The sequence below is a fragment of the Pleurodeles waltl genome, chromosome 1_1 (genome assembly GCF_031143425.1).
Source record: "Pleurodeles waltl isolate 20211129_DDA chromosome 1_1, aPleWal1.hap1.20221129, whole genome shotgun sequence".
NCBI classification, from domain to species: Eukaryota; Metazoa; Chordata; class Amphibia; order Caudata; family Salamandridae; genus Pleurodeles; species Pleurodeles waltl.
Window position 1 is genome coordinate 213,591,429 of NC_090436.1, and position 17,959 is coordinate 213,609,387.

The following is a 17,959-nucleotide window of genomic DNA, read 5'->3' on the forward strand; positions in this document are numbered from 1 at the left end:
ATATGGGTTATAAAATCCTATGGTTGTTATATTAGGGACACTGCCAACTGTTTGGGGAGGCCAGGGGTGTTTTTATCCCCACATTTGTTGAATAAAAGGGAGGGCAGTTGGAGCAAGAGTTCTTGATACTTGCATCAGCTGCTAGGGAGGCAAAGGAACTTGAGAAACCATCTTTGAGAGTTTTTATTTTTTATTTTTATGTATAAAGCATGTAAGGGTATTGAACCTTACCTTTCCTAAGTTCACAATGTTTGGGAAAGATCACTCTTGACCAGGTTCCGACTGGGCTCGTATCAGATGCAATCTGTGTTTCCCTTTGGGTCAGTATGACACAAAATGTATACTTGTGTGTCCTTAAAATGGTACCTCCCTTTAACCACTGATTAACATTACACTTAATTTTTTTGTTGTTGTAAATATTTGAAACCTTTTAGACACATTTTTCTATTACCTATTTTAAAAGCTTTGGGCTTTCGACAATGCAGGCCTGCATTTTACTATCTTTGTATGGTAGCCGATCCTGCTGTGGGAGATTTTTTTTTTTTTTTTTTTTTTTTAATGCATTACATTGGCATAATTTGGTGAACGTCTAATATTATTGTGTGTGGTTTTTTTTTGTTATTTTTATTCACCTATTTGATGTTCACTGTTTTATACGTGATGATTGTTATTTTACAATTATTTTTAATGATGGAATAAAGATAAAAGAATTGAAATGAAGTTGCACTATGCATAGCCCTGGATCCAGGTTCCAGCTAACTTTAGGAAGAAATATGTCTTGTTGCCTGATGTAAATTAATATGTACTCTGGTGGTCTGCTTACATGCTTGGACAGTGCTCAGGAACCTGAAGTGTTTGTTCAGACTCCAGACGTAGGTTATTTATCTGAATAAATATCTTTCTTGAACTGTCTTGCCTGGTTTAGACTTTGATTTGTGCAAGTACTTACATATTGTACCATGCTCTACTCTCAATGCTAACGATTGTAGTTTTGTAGAATAAAACCTGAGCTAAGGTTAACCAAGATGTAAGTATTTTGGTTGCATCATTGGCGTACAGGTAAAATGATATGTCCCTAGCTTGGGAAGCTGACCAGTATCCAGCAGACCCCTTTGGGAATCGTGCATCGTTGAGTAGTCCCTTCGTTGGAAGTGTAATATATCTAGTTCAGATGAGGTCCCTGAAAGTGTGTGAGCATTCTCGGCCAAGAGAAAGTAGAAATTTAGAAGGTACAGTCTACCATTTGTAATGTATATGCTACTTCATATTATAAAGTATTCTAGTTGTTGCCTGCTTCGTAAAATTGCCCTACTTTTCCCTTTTCTACTGAAAGTACTCTGTTTTTATGGCTGCGTATTGTGTTCTTTAAACAGGTTGGAAGAGCTAAACGTATCTTGGTGCGACTTCACTGCAGATCACATTAAAGCCTTGATGAACCACATTCCTCCAAGCGTGACACAGCTAAATGTCAGCGGATATAGACAAAATCTGCAGATAGCTGGTAATTAGATACATTCTCTATTAAAAGCAACACATGCGTAATTTCCTGACACTATGTGATTCCCTACAGAGCACTCCCAGATGATGGACGGTAGTCTTTTGCATTAGACTTTTAGATAAATATTTATTAGATCTGGAAACGCTCTCAACCTCCTACTAGATCTGCCATTTATCATACCAGACTGTGTGAAACTAGTTAGCACGAAAACATGTAGCTGCATGTTTGTTTTATTTATTTTTTGTTTAATTTTAAGTGTCTCTTTGCAACTGTATAATCTGCCAATATAAAAGACTGGGTTCCACCAAGTTGCTCTGATAAACGTTACATTATTTTCCACAAATAAGGAGAGCTGCATGTGTTCATGGCGTCTCTGAATAGCAATAGTCATCCGTTCTATCACCAGTACAACTTTTCTGTGTATTTTTGTTCAAATGCATCCAAGCACAGAGGTGCAAAGGGGCTTTTACAAAATGCTTGTATTAATAAAACAGTACAATATATCATGAGGTATTTACCACACTGAAATACTTCTAATAGTTAATCAGGACAAGGACAAACCGAAAAAGACCAATGCCATATTGAGTATCTTTGTTGCTGTTGTTGTTGTTAAAGAAAAGCACTACGATGGCCCTCGCTCTGGAGGGATTAACGTTCCAAGATGTGACAGCGTCAAAAAAGCAGTAGTGCTTTGTATTTAACATCCCTTTTACACCATCAAAGAACTTCAACTTGGTGGCCAAATTTGGTGTTGGAGTAGCATGAGGGCCCCTGAAGAGAGATAGGTGATCTCCAGTGGCAGGCTAGCTAAAAGAGTCGGCTAGTATCAGGGGCACACCAGTTTGACCACATCGGCCAAATACTAGTCTGCACTGACCGTTTTCATTTCTGTTTCCTCTGTAATGGCCCATTCCATCATGTCCTTCTCCCAGGGTTTCAAGTTTGTTCTTTGTGCCCCCAGCCGTTTAATTGCTGTTTGCCTTTTCATTACCACCAGTCCTAGTAGTACAAATTTATGTTGTATTCTCTTCCTCTTGGGTGGCAGCAGAAAACAAGTAGTGGCATGCGGACAGGTTGCTAGACAATCCAGTAACTCTGGTAATTTTACAACAGCTGCCTGCCAGTAGCCCTGTAGTTATCTTCATGTTCTACTGGATCTTCATTGTTGGTGATTTATCAGTTAAATAAACCTTGTTTTGTCCCCTCATTTCTGCAGATATCAAGTCGTTGGTTGAGCGCTGTCCTAATATCACCAACTTGGATCTAAGGTAGGTAAATTACCTTGCTGGATTAGCTAGTGTATAGCATATTAATGTTTTGCATATTTTATCTTCGTTTCTCCCTGCCTACCCCATAATCCCCCACCAAAAACAAAAAAAAAACTGAGTGAGCAAATGTATTTATTCAAAGGCCTTATAGTGTTGGCCTCCAAAATCTGTATGGACAGTATTGGGAAAAAATATAGCAAAACATACCAAAGCTGTCATTAAAGATCATAGTGCCTGGTGGGTTCTAGAAAAGGCCCAACAGGTGAGTAAGGAAACAAGCAAGAGGAGCATATGCTGACAGAAAACTGATGAAACAAGGCAGCAGAACAAGGGATCTTGAACGGCCCACGAATAGACAAAGGAGAACAAAGATAAGAAAGGACTAAAGTGTGACTATATTTGAGCACAAAAGAAAAATGCTTAGTAAAAATAAAGAACTGAAGATAACTAGTTTGAATCGTGTGGCACCCCAAATAATAGATGCTCCTGTGAGTTTTTACTGACAAGATATGGTAAATGCCATGGTTTGGGAAAGCCAGCATTCATAGATCAACAGTAATTCAAAGAACTAGAAATCTGAAGGTGTTTCTGCAAGAAATCTCTTTAATAAACTTTGACAATTGCAAGAAAGAAGTTTGAATGTAGTTCATGGATGAACTGAAAGCACAGATTACAAGAAGCTGTGAAAGAAAACCAGTGAAAATGCGTAATGGGGAGGGAGTGACACAAGCAAAAATATTAACTGGGGCAGAGTAAAACTGTGTTCTTTATCGGGAGGGAAAAGAGAATAAACTATAGTATTATCAAAAGGTGGAAAAGATGTAATTTGTCTAAAAGTGCACATGAACGCTAAATGATGGAAAAAAGAGTAGTAATAGAAATAGCAGGAAAACGCCATAATAAGTACATAGCCCTGCCAGATACTTTCACGAAAAGAGTTTCGCAACAGAATGTGACTCGGAGGTAGGAGCACATTTATTTCCACAAAAGTATTAAAATACCCACAGAAGAAGGCACAGCAATAAGAGTACATTTCTTCTTCTTAAAACATTCAGACTTTAGGAAGGGTGGCCGGGAGCTTCAAATGATCACATTTTTTATTTATTTTTTTAACGGAGAAAGGCTACTGCTTAATAAGGAAAACATTGGCAAAGCCAATATGTATCACCTTTTTGAACGTTCGACTTTGCTAATGCTTTTTAGTGATCCTGTGCAACATTGTTAAAGAGGAAACCAGAAAAAAGGTGCTATGCCACAGCAGCCATGTCATTTTGTAAACGTACCACACATGCACAGACCTACAAAATGAGCGTGCATAGTATTTTTATATCCAAATCAAAGTTGAATAGGTAAATTTGAAGGGGGGAAAAAAGTGTAGCAGCAAAGATTTTTTTGGGGGGGGAGGCGGGGAATCAAGGAAAGCAAGAAGCAGAGGTGGAAGCAACATTAAGGGTGCGGGTGAGGCAAATTATCACTAAGGACGGGGGGGTCGGAAGCAGCATAGAGGACATCATTAGTCCATAACATAGTCAAGAGAGCAATGTGGAGCAAAAGGAAAAAGAAGCACATGGGAAGCAGTGTGGAACAGGGAGGAGCACAAAGATGAAAAAGCAATGCGGGGAGAAGCACGGAAGTGCAATCATAACATGGTAATGTGTGGGGGAGAAGCACGTGGGCAAGATCAACATGGAGCATGTGGGGGGGCAAAGAGTAGTACACAAGAGGAAACAGTTGGATAGCACATGCACTCTCATAGAATGCTTGATTAAAAAGAAAAAAAGGAGTGTGAGAAGTAAGCTGTGGAAGGACTCCAATGCTCCAAGGGAGGTACAAATGCAAGAAGGATAGCCCACACAACCAGTATTCGAAGCAGGATTGACTGCGTAAAAGTGTGTGTGTGTGTGTATGTGTGTGTATATATATATATATAATACACGTATGTGAGAATGTTCTTCAATCTTTGATATGCCTTAGCTTTACTGGATACTTCGATGCATAATTTCAGTCGGGAACAAATTACTGCAAAGTTAACAAATGTAAACATAGGCCACAACTTTCCATGAAAACAACAATCAGGTAATAAGTTGAAAATTATTGTTTAAAAATGAAGAGCTTCTGCAGAAATTAAGAGCCATTTTTAGTGAAAGGAGGTGGTGGTGGTGGTAAGGCTGGCGTTGGTAGTAGTAGGTTAGTGGTGATGGTGATGGGAGGGTGGTGAAGGTGGTTAGGTTGTAGGTAGTTCAGGGTAGGTTTGGTGTGGATAGGCTGGTTGTACACCAGCCTGACTGCTGTTCAGCATGGCTAAAAGTTAGTTCCTTAGAGGAGAGTGGCTTGGAGTGCAACAGAGTGGTGTAGAGTAAGGTGGTGTATTGTGGGAGTAGAGGGGCACAGAGTGGAGAAGCATGGTGTGGAGTACAGCATCATAAAGTCTTGGAGTAGAGTGGTGTCGTATAGTAGAATGTCATGGAGGTTACTGGAGTGGTGTAGAGTGGAGGGGTACGGAGTGCAGTGCCTTAGAGTCTCATAGTGGAGTGTCAAAGAGGGGGAGGTCGTAGATGGCCAAAGAGTGGAGTGTCGTAGAGTGGCCTAGAGTGCAGTGTCGTAGAGTGAAGTTGGGTGGAGTATGCATGGTGTGGTGGAGCATTGCCATTACAGACAACACATTTTCAATTGAAATGACCATTACATTTGCAAAGATATCCAGTTTAACTGATAAAACTATACAGCACATGAAAAATGTATGGAAATGGCATCATCAAGTTTATTGATTTATTTTGATCGTATTAAAATATTTGTTTCCTCCATACTTCAGAATTACCAAAAAAAATTGCTTATCTAATTCAGATCTATTCTGAAATATTTGCACAGTTCATTTACAGACTTTAAAATGTTGTGTGCTAGACAAAATATCCTCCTACAGCCTTTCCTCCAACATGGGTAGTCTGCAGATTTGTCGCATTTTATCTCAGTCGTTTAATGCAGAGCAGATGTGTCCAGATAAAGGCCAGTTTGCAGAGAGCAAGATCTCATGGGAGTATACAGGAAGGGATGGTGAACAGGCCATGCGCCAAGGGAGGTACTAGCTCAAGCTGGACAGCCTAAACTAACGAGCTGATTACTAGGTAGCTCAATGACAGGCTGCTGCTGGTGTTGAAAATGCATGCTTGACTGCATGTCAGAATAATGTATTGAAGTGGTTGAGGAAGATAACTTGGGAACTCATACAAATTGTGACACTGTTTTAGCTTTCTAGAGCACTAACCACAATTTCTATGGCAAAGAAACCTTTAATTTACTGAACCCTTCATTTATTGCAGTGTACTCTGCAATAATTGCTTTCAGTTTAACAGATTTGATTCCATCAACATGGCGTTCAGATGTTTCACATGTTTTATTCAGAATGTTAGCACTCTAGTGATTCATTGGAACTTTATGGTAAAGCTGCAGTAAACTGACAGGTTGCTGCTGGTGTTGAAAATGCAAGTTTCAATCAGCATGTCAAAATTGCTCCTGAAATGGAGGAGGAGAATATTTAAGAACTCAAATGTATCCTTAGTCCTTAGTTAGCTTTCTAGAGCACTAACCACAATTTATAAGAACCCCTGCCCCATCTTGTTCATTTCTAAACAAAAAGCTTTAACTTTTACACCTTTTTTTTTTTTTTTTTTTTTTTCATTTTTTTTTTTCAAGGTGGCTTTAGGTGTGCCACAGTTTTGTTATCCATGTAGAATGTAAGCAGCCTAGTTGTTTAGTAGAAAACTAGCAGGCTGCAGTAGAATGCTTGGGAATTACCTGGCAGGCTGGTGTTGGTGTTGAAAGTACGTTTCAAACTGCATGCCAGTTTTAGCTTAGTACAAACCATAATTTCTATGACCGAATGTACCCTCATTTTGTTAATTTCTAACAATATTCTTCAAGTTTTACAGCTTTGTTCCTCGAGATAGCTTCAGGTGTACTGCAGGTTTGTCATAAATACCGAATGTTAGCACTCTAGTGCTTCATCAGAAAGCTGCTCTTGAACACTGAGGAATAGGCTGACCGCCTACTACTGGTGGTAGTACATCTTGTATTGAGAACATTATCTCTTATTCTCACTTGGCTGAGGAAGATAGTGTGAGTGTGAACTTACTCAAAAAAAAGTGCTCTCGTTTTCAGTCCTAGAGCACCTTCCATAACCTCTGAGACAATTGAGGGAAAGCAGTTTCCTCTCAAACATGATTCCTTAAATCCCAGTGGAGAGTCAGCATTTTTTCACATGGTAAAACCACCAAAATCTCTAAAATTAGTATATATAACCAATAAATTATTTCTATTGTGAGTAAACCCTGTTTTGATCCCACGGCTTCTTGTTTTGTCCATTCGCTACAATGCATTTAAATGAGAACCGTGTGCCTGAGTCCTGTGGGATCAGTGATAGTTCAGGTTATGGCCAGCCAATCAGGACTGATTAGTCCCATTTAAAGTGACCAGTGAGAGCATATATAGACACCAACAGTCTAGGTAGAACTATTATGTAATCCCTTCATGCCCAGCCTGGGCCTGTCTCTAAATGCTAGTTTCTCAAACAGCCTGATTTGTATACTTTCAGAGGAGAGTTCTAACTTTCTCCCAAATTTGGTTTAATTCTGTTCAGTCAGTTTTGTTGTAGCGCTTCCCAAAATATCATATGGTAATTAACATGGGAACTTGGTGTTCTACCACCCCCTTTTTTTTTTCTTGGCCCCCGCTTCACCCCGAAACCTTTCATGAAGAAACAGAGGTAAAAGAACCTTTTTTGAAGTTTCATGCAGATTAATCAAATGGTGCCAAAGTCATTAGTGAAACAAACACTCTTCCTAATGAATCCCTGCCCTATCTATTACACAGTGGTAACTGTCAATGTGTAGTTATGTTTCAGCTTCACGTTTCATTTAAATGCATTTTTTTTTATGTGCCTATGTTGGTCACATGGATGGATTTGGCAATCACCTTGTAATGGTGTAGTCAGCGAAGGTCTGGCATGCCAATTTTAATGAATATCCGTGCAGAGGAAAAAAGCTAAGAGGGAGGGGTTGAAATAATTGTTTTCCCCCATTTTAGCGCTCAGGTAATTTTTGGTATCCAGTAGGAACTGGATAACAGATATACACCAAACTTTTCATAAACATAGAATTGTGATCAAACTATTCTTTGTGGTTTGGTGTGTTTTTGGAGATACAAATTTTTAAAAACGTTGCAGGGTTGGTATTAAAGGGTTAACACTTTTGTATACTTGTGCTGTTGAAAATTGTGATTCCTGTCAATCACATTCCATTTTTTTTTTTTTTTTTTGGCATATGTGATTAGTGTGGGAGAAGGACTATGTAGCATTATTTTTGACACTTCCACAATTTTGTTTATGGCACTGTAGAAAAAAAAATCAACAGATTGAGTTGCAGGAGAAGTGCTTGGCCCCAGAGAGGTGTACGGAGGCAGAGGTATGGACAAATGCACCAAAAAAAGTAAAACGTTTGATAGGGCTAAAATCATGATAAAATTACAATACCACAGCTGCCATTTTGTGAATAGCAAAAAAGACACCACTTTGTGCTGAACGTCTCACTTTTCCTTAAAATCACAAATTCTCACTGAAATTAAACCATGTGAATACAGGGGAAAATAATTGTCAATTTTTTTTTTTTTTTTTAAGTACAGTTTTTTTAAAATAAAATTTTGAGGGGAATGAAAAACAGCCGAAGGACGTGCATAACAAGGTATAGCTGCTAGCGCTGGCAATCATTGGGGGAACGGCTGCCCAGTGGAAAGTGAGGGTGCACAACCAAAGGCCATGCATAGGTGGGGTTGGCCACCAGTGGCGGGTTAGGAGCAAGTCAGAGAGGGTTGGCCGCCAGCAGAGTGTTTAAGGGTCAGGAATGTGCTTAACCCCCAGTGGTGTAGACACAGATCTGGCAGAAGGCCTTTTTGCAGCATGAATGGCCACCCTTGGCAGGTTGGCACAGAGCCTGCAGCCAACCCCTAGAGGGCATTTCTGCATGGCATGCACGGGGTAAGAGGGGGAGAGAGTGGAAAGCAGCTCCTGCTCTGACAAGTGAAAAGTTCACATCTTGTTTGGTGTCATGATTTGACGATGAGCCCCGCACCTGGTTGATCTCCAAAGTTTAGCTACTTATGACCTAGAAGCATTATAGTCACAGTGTGATCTGTGCAGCCTGAGCCTTTAATTTGTGAAACCCGAGCTATAGTGCCTTTGTTAACAAGCATTTGCAATGCAATGGGTCTCGCATTTGCTCGGGTTAGAGCTATTAGTGTTTTAAACTCCTAACTGGACTTTTCCTGGTACATAAACTAAGTAAAATAGTTTTACAGAAGCGAGCGGACGGCTGCTATGAGTCCAAAACAAACACACAAAAGTAAACAGAAGTTTGCTTGCAATGAGACGTATCAGCAGAAGTGCAATTATACATGTAACCGCAATTATCCATGTAACCGGCAGAAGTGCAAATATCCATGTAACAGGGTCGATGTCATGCAAAGCGCTCTACTACTGCCCAGCGAGATCGCGCTGCCTACGAAATAGAGAAAAGGTAGTGCAGTGTATGTTTTCAGTAGTTGGCCGGTGCGCTCGAGGCGGGCTAAACACCAGAAAAGGCATGACAAATGCATGTCTTTCGGTAATTAAATCAAGCGAATTTTGAAAGGCAAGCCCACAAACCAACCAAACTGATGGGCTTGACGTGGGCGTGGGTAAAAGCCCACAGAGATTACATGAGGGACCGAGCGCTTTGCGCTTGACCCTAAATTATGAAGGCCTGCAGGATCTCATTAACCTAGGGGACATCTCTGCTGCTTAATGCTATTCCCAGAAAGAAATAATGAAATGTACCATTTCATTATATAGATGTTACTGTTTTGTTTTACTTGCAATAAAGTGCCACCCCTAGCGTCACACATATAATACTGAAATACCACACATAAGCATATTGGAAACGTCTAAATGTCACACATAGGCAAGCAGAAAACCTGGCAGCTATGAGCACGGCTGCACAGATAAGTTGTTTAAAACCGTTCTGTGGTCCCCAGTGGAAACAATTTTATTTTGTCATGAAACATGGCACTTGACTGTGAACAATGGGATTGCTGCATTTTATGGGAGTATGGGTATACCAAGGTTAGCGGGCTTGGAAGAAAAGTAAATTGTAAACCAATAATGTGCTTTGAGTATATTAACATAGTCTTCAAAAGGAGGGAGAGGTTATTGGACTTTTAGCTTACATGTAGATCGCATTGAGACTTTTCTGTTGACAATGGTCCTCTGTTGGATAGATACATAGATTAAAGTATTGTAAACAACTTGTTCTTTTTGACAGAACGTTTTGCATCCAAAAGTTAGTTTTTTAACCATGCATATTTTTATGTTTCTAGCGACAGCGTAATGCTGACATCAGAGTGTTTTCCAGACTTTCACCAGCTCTCTTACCTCAGTAACCTGTCGCTCAGTCGATGTTACCAGATTTCACCTGCCACGTTACTGTAAGTTACACGGATCCTTTACTTCCAGTTGCACAATTTGCTGCTGCATTTAACCTTTGGGTAGCAGTTTGTAAGAACCTTTGCTGCAGATACATGAAGTTTGCACATTGGTTTGTGGAATTCCGTATACATACTGTTATATTCAAAAGGAAGTGGTTTACTGATTTTTCTATACATGTAGATATATGCACTAGTTGGTTCATGAGTATTTGTATGTAGTCAGACAAACTCTTAAGGGGACTGGGGGCATGTATACCTTCAGGGGATTGTGTTACGATTAGGCTGTAGAATTATGGGCAGGAACATGGAACGTTTACAATAGAATGGACCTTGTAGGTTCCAGGAGAGACAGTTGGGACTGAAGGGCAGAGTTGAGGTGGCTGGTGGTTCCGGTTACTTCTGGACAATAAAATATCATTGTGGCAAAGAAACTGGAGTGTCCTGTGCTTCATCATAAGAGAGGTAGGAGGGAATGCCTTAGAAATCAACCTGTCGTCTTTGGTTGGAGATTATCTCCTATATCCTGGGTTTGAATGACAACAGAAGTTCTTTCTTTTTGCTTCATGCATGCTGTGAAAAGCTGTGGTGTGGCTTTCTTTCTTATTGACAGTCAGTTCCATAGTTGGTGCCTTTGGTTGGCCTGGCACTTGCCCCTGGTTCGGGGTATAGGTTCTTGTGGCAAATGCAATGTTTCCTCTAAAACTGTCTTAACTCATCCCCATCCACACACCCAGCAATTCTTCTCTGACTATCCTGGACCTTTCCACACAACCTTCAGCTCGACAGACATTCAATTCAAGATAGCTTGGCCAGAGAACCTTTCTCACCCTGCGGATTAAACATTTAAATGGATGTTTAAAATAAAATTAAAAGCCAAATAAGCGTTTGTATACGTGAAGAGGATTTTGGTGACTGCTGGAAAGTCCAAAAACAACCCTTGAGGGAAGGTTGTCTAATCAAATTGCCACACTTCTTCTCAAATAGTGAGTTTCTCAAGATTTGTAATAGTCACTTTTGTAGACAGTCCACATAAGTGCACACAGAAATAGCCGCCTAGAAGTGCTTTTAAGTGTTTATTCAGCATATGACTTTTCTATTTCATTCTTTTCTGATACATAAGAGTGAACTAGAGCATTTTAGCTAAGCTATTTTCCTTTTCCTCAATGGGCCCCATTACAAGTTGCCAGGAGCGTTGTCCTGGGGGGAAATACCGCTCAGGGCATCTGGTGTTCTCACCTACAATTATGCAGTCCACAAACTCCAGACTTGATAACTTCAGGCTCAGAGACCATAGGCCCAGACTTCCCTGCAGAGCTGTGGGAAGCTGCTGCACCCAGCTCCCACCTGCTGCATCCTTTGGCTGGGGGAGCAGAAGAAGTCTCTCCCCCCCCCCCCCCCCCCCCTCCATCTGATGTAAAAAGGAACCTTCCCTCATGCGGCCCCTGTCTCCCATTCCACCTCCCCACAGGCAAAAGAATACGAATAAGCCCCTGCAGCACTTTCACTATATAGGCAGGTGGGCAAATTCTTGCAGATTGAGTCCTTATTTTTGCGAGAAGGGTGAAAACGTGCAGAATTGGAACACGTATTACTTGGTCCGCCTGTTTTTCCATATTCTGGGTAAAATAATTTGGAATTTGTGCGAAGTCATGGGACATTGCTGCCCAATCTGATTAATTCCAGCCACAGAATCATCCAGCAGAGAGAACTCACAATGGTACCCATTGTGGTCTGCTGTGTGTGATTTTTGTATTAAATACATTTTTGTAGAGGAAAAAATGCCTGCTAAGAACAAACTTTTCAAGCCTATTGACTGTCTGTTGCCTTTGTAATAAATAGTGCACTGAAGCTCACAGAATTCTTTTAAAATGACAAAGCCAATAGGCCTTTTCTTGGCAAGATGATAAACTGGCTATTTATAATGTGAGCTTATGACTCTGAAGCATTTTTTCCCTTTTTTACTTCTTGTCTAAGCCTGGTACCTTAGGCTTGCAATAAACGTTTTAAATTTGAAGAAATTAAATATCACATTAAAAATTCAGTAGAACATAACAGGTGGTTCCTGTGGGCAAGGTGTACTTGAAACAGGTATAGAACCCTTTTTAGCTTTAATGCTAATCGCAGAAAATATCATTCTTATTCGATTAAAAAGTGTTGGCAAAGTGAAGTAATGGCCAAAAATCTTTGGAAGTAAAGTGCACTTTTTAGGCAGCTGCGCCCATTTAATCAGGACAAATACACCCACTTGCAGTACAAGAGAGCCAATGGCTCATAGCCATAATGTATGCTGTGCTGGACGGAGGCAAAATAAGGAAAGGGAGTAAACAAATGGATGAAGAGGCCTCATCCAGAGCCCCACTATGTATGTATAAATATGTGTATGTTTATATTTACAAAAACTCTCCCCCACACACACACACAACTATATCATTATTGTTTTGTTATTATTTTACTGATGAGGAACCTAAGGTGTAAACTTTAAGCAAATATTATACTACTTCATTTTCCCTTCCTGTTGTACACGTGGCTTTAAATGTTATTCTTTAGTATTCTGCTCTCAATGAAATACCTATGATCGGACAGTAAAAAGGCAGACGTCTTGCACATGCTGTGGCTTGCCAGATCATAAGTGATAGTGGGAAAAGATTGCATCGTTACTTACTAAAGTGACTGAGGAGGCTCACTTCCACACAGTTGAGACAAATCTAATACAAAATAAAGCAGAGACCTAAAAGCCAGAAGGCAGTGTATAGATTTGGCTAGAAGAGGCGTGGCCATTAGCTGGACATTTGCTGCAGCGCCAAGAAATCCTAGCTATTACTTCAAACTAAATAGTGGATTTCACGCCTTAGGCCAATGGATCGACGCAGCATCGGTTTGAGGGGATGTCAATGATGAATGTCATAGTAATCAATAATAATCAAGATAATCTAATCACTACACAATAACCGCACCAGTTTATTAAGAAGCATTACACATTTATTTCCCTATATTAACAATGCTAATATCACAAAAATAACTCTGAAACATAAATAAGCATATAGAATCAATAACTGCTGATTAGAGCGTCTTATAGATCTGAGTTTAATCAAAGCAAGCAAATTATCTCAAGTATCATAACATTGATTAACAACACCAATATTTGCAACAATGATATATTATACATTAGGGCAAAAGATCAAAGAATATAAATCATGAATATGTAAAGATAAATTCCCTCTCTAACCACTAATTAGCATTAACATGTTGGGCTTCATGTAAAAAGAATTTAGAAACACAAATTTAGAAAACCATACTAACTTGGGTTATAATAAAAATTATCATTATGCAGCAATTTATCTATAAGTTGCAGCTGGTATCTGTAAAGCAAAAGACACATATAACAATACGGTTTCATACATTACCCATAGAACAACAACATGCATTCTACTTCAGCAAGGGGACACCATCAGGTAAGTTTTCATAGGGTCTGGTCTACGTCGACAGCTAGCCCCACGTCGCTAATATGACTCGAACCTCCACTAAGAACTCCTTCAATCCGAAACTTCGACAGAAGTACTCAGGATAATAACAAGGGAAGATTGCAATAACAACTTCAACAACACCAACCATATCCACACCCAGAAGAATAGGTGACAGATCATTGTATTTTGTAAAAAGCTCATAATTGGTCAGTACAGTAGGGTGTTACACAATTCAGCCAATAAAACTACTATTAGATAACAATAAATTTGCTGACAACATTATTAGCTTAACACAATTATAACCGTTTTTTCTCTTCTTCCATCTCGCCTGCGGTTCCATTGTTCCATTTCATCAAAACTTCTCTTCTCAGGAAGAAACGTCTTACTAAGTATCATCTACTTCTATCCTCGAGGAAGAACCACACGTTAGCAACAATTTTAAACAATAGAACAGTCAAACTTGTGTAATGGCCTAATAAATCTGACCTTGTAAAGCCTAACGCAGCAACCCACTAGGATAGCTGTTTACACATCTATAAACTATTAATCACACTCTTTTAGGTAAGCATTGAGCAACAGAAAATAATTTCGATTTTAGCTGAAGTTTTGCTTAAACAGAACAAAATGAATTATGGTGACCATTTACGAAAGTCACCCGTTTTCCACATGTTAGTTCAATGATCAGTACATTATTGATTAATAAAGAAATCCTTAAAAATGTCCACTCCTGCACATTCACAAATGATGGAAAGGAGTAATTTTGTGGGCCCTACAGGAAAGCACTATATTTCACTTGAATAGAAAGAGAGGCCTAGGATCTGAAGAATTTCCCAGATATGGGGCATACTACTGTACTACTGGTGGAGCTTGAAGACCATTTGGGCACAAAGCAAGACAGACAAGAGGAAACTGTAATGGCATGACAAGCCTTGATGGGAGATGAAAATGGTGATCACAAAACTAACAATATCCTGTGTGACAGCATTTGGTACTAAGGTGAATAACCTCTTCAAAGATACCCCAAAAATGAATAAATTTAGAGACATCAGTCATAGAATAGAAAATAATTAGACACAAAAAGGCATTGAAGGAGACTGAAAATTTGGTGGAATAGCTTTAGTTTAGTGGCTAAGCATGTTTTATCATTAATGACTAGAAGGACTATACAGGGTGACCAAAGAATGGAAGGTTCCTGGAAAAGCATTATTCTTCTGTACTCTTATTTTGCTGTCTTAGAAAGTCTTTAAAAACTAATTACTATTTGTGTTTTTTTTTATTTAGTGAACTTGGAAAACTTCCCACATTAAAGACACTCTGTGTCTTTGGAATTGTGACTGACAGCTCACTCCAGCTCCTCAAAGAAACACTGCCTCACCTGAGTATAAACTGCACCCATTTTACTACCATTGCAAGACCAACTGTGGGCAACAAAAGGAACCGGGACATCTGGGGTGTGAAATGCAGGCTGACATTTCGACAAAATGATGGCTTGTGAATTGGAAATGTTGATAGTGTAAGTGGGGGATGATGTGGTCAGGATGGAACTTGTACTTTGAGCCTTCAAAATAAGGCCTCATCACCAGCTTGCCGTTTCTCAATTCTAATCCACTGATGTCCACTAATGTGGACTCCGCTCTCCATAAATGTTGCCCATATGCTGGCTTTCAGTAATGGCTGATACGCAGGTGCTTGTTCCTTGACTTTACCCATCAGGTAATAGAAGACTTACAGCCTCGCTAAACAGCTGGCACATGAATGGACTTGTTTCACATTTAGGCAATTGAAAGGTGCCAACGGTGCTTCTAAGCATTCTTAATTTCAGCGTAGGTAACTGAGGTAGATGGATGCAATATTAAGTTAGATTCATTGTTCTATGAGTAAAAACCTGGTGTCTCATCCAAAAATCCATGAGAGAAAATGGAAAGTTAAGTTAAATTACAAAACCCCAATTCCATACCAAACACCTTGCAAATTTTATAAACACATTCTCACGCCAGCATCTCACTCACAAATTTGATTCTCCTACTTCACGTCACTCATTAAACTGACACTTAAATCTCTGTGGCCTAGCACCTTTGGTGCATCACAAACTGCCGTGTAGATAAGTGAAATAGTTTCATTGTGAACCAATTTTAAAGTTTCAGCAGCTAAGAAAGAAGGCAATCAAGGAGCCCTAGTTGGACACCGGAGTGAAGTACAATGCTGGATGACATCTGGTTTACTGAAAGGTGATTCCAGTTTCATAGGCTCAGTATTCCCCTGTATAACCATATCCACAAAGGTTGGATTTTAAGATCTGCAAAGGGTGAGGGAAAGGGGTAATTTAGCCCTGTATTTAATCATTATCAGGAGAATGGGGAGGCAGGTGATGTAGCAAGGCTTTGAGATTAATGGTCATACCAAAGGTGACTAATCAGCAAGCAGGTAAGTCGTGCTTGTATAAATCAAATCTGTCACACAGCTAAAAACCTGGATTCTGTGTAAAGCCTAAAGGATCCTGCATAAAGACATGTCGGTAACAAAAGTCTACTAATCAAGGAAAACTGAATTTTGGTTTTCATATCTTTGCAAACTGTGCTGTCCAAGGTAGTAATTGTGAAATGTTAAGTTGGCCATTCTTGTATGCTCTCATTTGCTCTGAGATAAAGATGTCCTGTACCAGTCGTCAAAGCGGAATTTGATATCCTCTACTAATGAAGTCAATCTACATTCTTTAAAAAGGGAGAAAAAAAACGTAACAATTGTGCGGGAAATTGGATGTTGACGGTTTTAATAGTTATCAACAATATTCATCAGTTTTAGATCAAGGTTTTATTTGTGCATTTTTATCTAAAAGTGGAACACATTTTAAAATGGAAGTGAATGAAGTACATGCAACTTTGAGAAGCCTATTTTACCAGCTTTCTGAAATGTCTAAAAGAACAATGTTAAAAATGGTTCTGTGTTTCAAAAAAAACTTTATTGCAGGGGCAGACTTTTCAAAGAAAAAACGTTTGCACCTCTGTTGCCGTCTGACATGTGATGCATTTTTTATGGACCTTTGATAAGTAAACTGGCAGATGCAGTGTTTGCAAACACATCGATTTCATGTCTCTAAATCAAGGTTTATTATTCCTGTTTATTAATACACGCAGTCTGCATAATGTGCTTGAGTAGAATGTGCCTAGCTTGAAGGCTTCGGAGTTTCTTGTAGAGCACAATGTGATTTGAATCATTTAAGGTTGCATCAAAAAAGCCTACAGGAAGAAACTAGCATGACTGGTATGGAATCAAAACAAACCTGTTCAACGTTTTTTTTCTTTTTCTAAGGCATAGGAACGAATATGACCTATATACTAGTAAGCAGGTTCAGGGCAGCATCATGAAATAGTCTGCCTGCTAGGAGTGAGACTTCAATGTGCCTCATATTTGACTAAACTAAACCCAACAGTGAAAGCTTTATGTGGTGGCATCCACATAATCCACGCAGGAGAGACCTTCACAGATGTAAGGATACGTTTATTCTCCTTTACAGTGTCTATCCACAGCAGCACCTCTTCCCACAGCAACGTCTTCTCCAACTACCACCCCACATTCCACCCTCATACATTAACCTCACTGGATCCTTCCTCACTGCTGATTCCACATTCCAGACACTCCAGGACACCACACATCTCCCTCCTTATTTTACACTCAGTAATACTATTATATATATCTATGAAAGTCAACAACATAGAACAAACATCATTCCAAAACTATTACATGACAAAATCGTCAAATTTTGTGGGGGAATTTATTTCCTCTCGTCATCTTTCAAACGTGTTCCTTCCTTTAATGCTTCTCTGTCCACATCATTGTACTTATTGTTTCCTTTCTGTTTAATCCTTATCTGTTGCTCTCGCTTTTTGCACTCACCTTTCTTAACTCCTTCTATTTCTCCATACCAACTCTGTTTATGTTCCAAAGGCGCCCATCCTCCGTTTTTATGGCATTTGTAAATATCTTCACAGCTCTCATGGGCATGCTAAATTTCGAATTAACACTGAGTCACAGGAGCTTTAACTTCCACAATGTCCCCCACTGACACTTTCACAAGTTTGGCAAATGTCCTTTTATCCACATATTTTTTCATTTTCATGATCTTGCGATTTACTCTCATTCCAATTCTCATCAGTTTTCTCGTCTAGTGTTGCACTGCACAGCTTTATCCATGCAGGTGACAAAGTAGAGTTCACACACGT

At 39.5% G+C, this 17,959-nt stretch overlaps 1 protein-coding gene across 1 annotated transcript in view; it reads left to right on the plus strand.

Moving 5' to 3' along the window:
• SKP2 (S-phase kinase associated protein 2) overlaps positions 1 to 16,816 on the plus strand; it is a 62,025-nt gene extending 45,209 nt beyond the window's left edge. Inside the window, exons 7-10 of the mRNA XM_069221003.1 lie at positions 1,374 to 1,501; positions 2,715 to 2,766; positions 10,168 to 10,275; positions 15,021 to 16,816. Coding sequence (XP_069077104.1) covers positions 1,374 to 1,501; positions 2,715 to 2,766; positions 10,168 to 10,275; positions 15,021 to 15,234 — 502 coding nt within the window. The 3' untranslated portion in view covers positions 15,235 to 16,816. The remainder of the gene's footprint in view (positions 1 to 1,373; positions 1,502 to 2,714; positions 2,767 to 10,167; positions 10,276 to 15,020) is intronic.
• The last annotated feature ends 1,143 nt before the right edge of the window (positions 16,817 to 17,959 follow it).